Source organism: Brienomyrus brachyistius, unplaced genomic scaffold (assembly GCF_023856365.1).
Source record: "Brienomyrus brachyistius isolate T26 unplaced genomic scaffold, BBRACH_0.4 scaffold48, whole genome shotgun sequence".
In the NCBI taxonomy this organism is placed as follows: domain Eukaryota; kingdom Metazoa; phylum Chordata; class Actinopteri; order Osteoglossiformes; family Mormyridae; genus Brienomyrus; species Brienomyrus brachyistius.
The window spans coordinates 1,439,349-1,442,999 of record NW_026042323.1 but is presented as its reverse complement, the minus strand read 5'-3'; the positions used below and the strand labels follow the sequence as shown (position 1 = coordinate 1,442,999).

The 3,651-nt window shown below is 46.7% G+C and overlaps 1 protein-coding gene and 1 long non-coding RNA gene across 2 annotated transcripts; both read left to right on the top strand.

Moving 5' to 3' along the window:
- Positions 1 to 442: 442 nt before the first annotated feature.
- LOC125723430 (uncharacterized) lies at positions 443 to 1,626 on the top strand. The gene is made up of 3 exons (XR_007386878.1): positions 443 to 520; positions 829 to 909; positions 1,374 to 1,626. It is a non-coding gene; the product is annotated as an uncharacterized LOC125723430 (long non-coding RNA).
- An 8-nt stretch (positions 1,627 to 1,634) lies between these two features.
- Positions 1,635 to 2,688, top strand: LOC125723426 (G-protein coupled receptor family C group 5 member B-like). Its single transcript, XM_049000044.1, has 2 exons — positions 1,635 to 2,331; positions 2,629 to 2,688. The coding sequence occupies exon 1, from the start codon at positions 1,842 to 1,844 to the stop codon at positions 2,286 to 2,288; it is 447 nt and encodes a 148-aa protein (XP_048856001.1). The 5' UTR covers positions 1,635 to 1,841; the 3' UTR covers positions 2,289 to 2,331; positions 2,629 to 2,688.
- The last annotated feature ends 963 nt before the right edge of the window (positions 2,689 to 3,651 follow it).

The following is a 3,651-nucleotide window of genomic DNA, read 5'->3' as shown; positions in this document are numbered from 1 at the left end:
CCAGGATCTCTCGTCTCCCCTTCCCTTCGTCTCCATGTCCTGTGCCTGCCTGTTGGACTGGATCTCCCCGGCTACCGAATCTACCTTCTGTCCCCGACCATTCTTCTTGCCTGGCCCATTGAAAGCCTGTTACCTGCTCGATCTAATAAAGATCGCTCTGTTCCGCATTCCTGGGTCCGCGTTTCCCTGCCGAGGGTGTCCTAACAATTATGTCTCCAGTAATAATTTTCTGCTAATAGCATTAATTCTCTTATTTCGGTATCGGAGTACTGCATGTACATGTTATCACCATCAAAGAAAAAAACGCGTTATGACTTATCAGTCATTATTATTGTTTTAGCAATACTGCCACTTGTCATATTATTAATTGCGTATTTATATAATATTAACCAATGACCAATCTCTGTATCTTACTAGCATCTTTTGCGCATTTGTCTTTGTATCAGCCGTAGCGGTCTGCAGGGGGAATCGCAGAAGCTGGAGTTTCTTAGAGCGCTGCATGGGTTTGGACAAACATTAGGTATTGGTAATATTACTGGACAAAAATATATCGTTATTGGTGTCCACCAAAGTTTCCAGCACTAGCTACAAGAAATGAGATTGAATGCATTTGCTCGTTTTTATTTGTATTTATTTTTTAAAAAGTTTCTTACATTATATCCGTGCTTTTTAAAGGTTATATCTCAATTTTTCAAAAGTAAACACAAAAAGGATGACACTTAATGCCCCCTCCCTGCCCCCACCCTATTTAGAACGTTAAGCGTTCCATTACGTAAAAATGCAGTACTACGTCATGATGCACCGCTTATAAATAATCTGTTTGATAAGGGAGAAGCAAACACAAACGATTCGTGAGTGCATCGTACGTGTTGTAAGAGCAAGTGAAGCTGAAAGACATTGACAGTGAAGGTAAGGCCTCCCCTTCAAAATGTATACTTCACTTAGATCAAAGGTCTTAAACTAAAAAAAACGCTGGGAGATGCTAAACTCCTGACCGCAAAACATGCAGACTGGCGGGTGTCAATTGCGCTGGAATGACATTACATGGTTTTAATTTTTCTCTGATATCGGCCGGCCAGATACAGTAATTTCTTTGAGACCCCTGAATTTAAATAATAATTAATTTTTATAACGATGGTGGCCTATATAATGTGCCGATTTACTTGTGAAGTTGTTCAGCTGGTTGACAATGCATTGATTACTGCTTTTTAAGAAAGTGCATGTAGTCTCACACTGTAGAAGTCCATTGCTCAGTTGTCAGCATGCTCAGCGTGTCGCCTGTGATGTGTCCTGCACAGCAGCAGGCTACATTGCGTTTAATGGACTAATACTTCTTCAACCCATTAAATGATTCCTTTCTCTCTCCCTGCCAGTGATGGCTCCCTCTATCAATCTCTTCACCTTCCTCGTCCTGTCCCTGGTGGGGGGCAGCTCTTCATGGGACTTAGCTTCGCCTTGCGGATCCGGCTCCATCCTGACAAGGCCCTACACGGCCTTGTGTGAGCTGGATGCGGTGTGGGGCTTGGTGGTGGTGGTGGCGGCAGCGGCGGCGGCCCTCGCCTCGCTGATCCTGCTCCTGGTGGTACTGTGTCGCCTGCGGAAGATCACAGAGGCTGAGGAGCGCAGCGGGGGTGGCGCCGCTACTCCTGCTGCTCGCAGCCATATTTGGGCTCTGTGGCCTCAGCCTGGGATACATCGCTGAGCAGCAAGAGAGCCTCTGCTTCGCCCGGCGTGTCCTGAGGGGGGTGTTGCTTGCTATCTGCAACACATGCCTCGTGTTTCATGGTCTGCGACTGCGCCGGTTGGGACAAGGTGCTCATAGCCCCAGCACAGGTCAACTGATGGGGCTGGCGGTGGCCTTGGCCGTGTTGGATCCGGAGTGGATCCTTCTAGCCACGATGTCCACATGCCAGCCAGCCTGTGAATACCAGCCGCTGGACTTTGCGCTGGCCACCACTTATGTGCTGGTCCTGCTCCTGGCAGCACTGGTGGGGGCGGCCTGCAGTTTGTGGAGGCAGCAGCCACGGTGGAGGTGCAGGACCACGTGGCTGCTCATCACCTGCCTGGCCTCAGTCCTGCTGTGGGTGGCCTGGATCACCTTCTGCCTGTATGGCAACGCGGCGCTTGGCCTGTCCCCAACATGGGACAACCGGGTACAGGCAGTGGTGCTGCTGGCACAGGCATGGCTGCTCATACTGCTGCACGCTGCTCCTGAGGTCCACGCCACCTTACGGCCCCCGTCCCGCATGAGAGAGGCCAGTTTAGAGGAGGGCCTTTCTCACCTGTAGTTTGGAGCAAACCGGGACTTCGTGTTCAGTGACAACAACTCAGGTATGGTACTTTGTTTTCGCTTCTTTGACCTACTCTGTGACTCTGTGTGTACTTGAGAGAGAGCATAGCCCTCACTCTTTCCTCACATGGAGCCCCTACTGGAAGTCTGTGGAACAGCAGCATATAAACAAGGTCTATGGACCTTTCCCTGTAACTCAGATCTCACTTGAGCAGAGCTTAGGTACCATGGCTGCATGTGCCCCCCACCCTAACAATCCCCCCAAAAAAAAATGTGAAGTATGACTACTGCACTGCTGAAGGATGTTTACATGATCAATATCTGTCTCTCTCCCGCAGGTGTCCTCCCCAGCCCCCAGGAAACATTACATTTTAAATAAATAATATATATATATCATCTCTGGAAGTGGTGTGTTTTTTTAGGGTTAAAAAGTTGAGAAACATTCAATGGTCATCATCATACCATATATCAGTAGCCCAGCCACTGGTCAGTTCCTTCACTCTACTGTTACAGACTTTCATGAAAACATTTTTTAAATGTGGGTGTTTTACCTGTATGATATGCTTGCCTTTTGTACTTTATGAAGGACATAAAATAGAATTTAATTTTTAAATTAACATTATATTGTAATTATAATATATAATTAACATTATATTACTCAGGGGTGGCATGGTGGTGCAGTGGTTAGCACTGTTGCCTCACACCTCTGGGACCCGGGTTCGACTCTCCGCCTGGGTCGCATGTGTGTGGAGTTTGCATGTTCTCCCCATGTCATCGTGGGGTTTGTGTGAGTGAATGGTGTGTGAGTGTGCCCTGTGATGCGCTGGCCGCCCATCCTGGGTTGTTCCCTGCCTCGTGCCCATTGCTTCCGGGATAGGCTCCGGACCCCCCGCGACCCAGTTGGATAAGCGGTTTGGAAGATGGATGGATGAATGGATGGATTACTCATACAAACACACACATCTGAAGGTTCTCAACTCTAGGTTTATATCAAACACATTAAAGCCAAACAAATGCAAAAAGTCCATGTATCATTTGTCCTTGGGTTTTCCAGTCCAAAACGAAATCAGGAAAACTAAACAGCAGCAGCGTTTTTTGGTTTTTCTGTCAGAAGGGGAAAAAGCGAAAAGCAGAAAACAAAAAATCAGGCTTCATATTTTATCCTAAAATGTAGAAAATATTACAAAAATACACCATTCTAAGGGTGGGTGTTTCCAAGCTTATGACTGGGACTGTTAATGTTGTAAGATAAAGTTCACATTAGGCTGTATCTTACATCTCTGGTATCTGTTAGATCTGAATTTACTCATAGAAAAGAAACAAAAGAAGGTGATTTTACGGTTTTCCCATTTGGTTTTAAA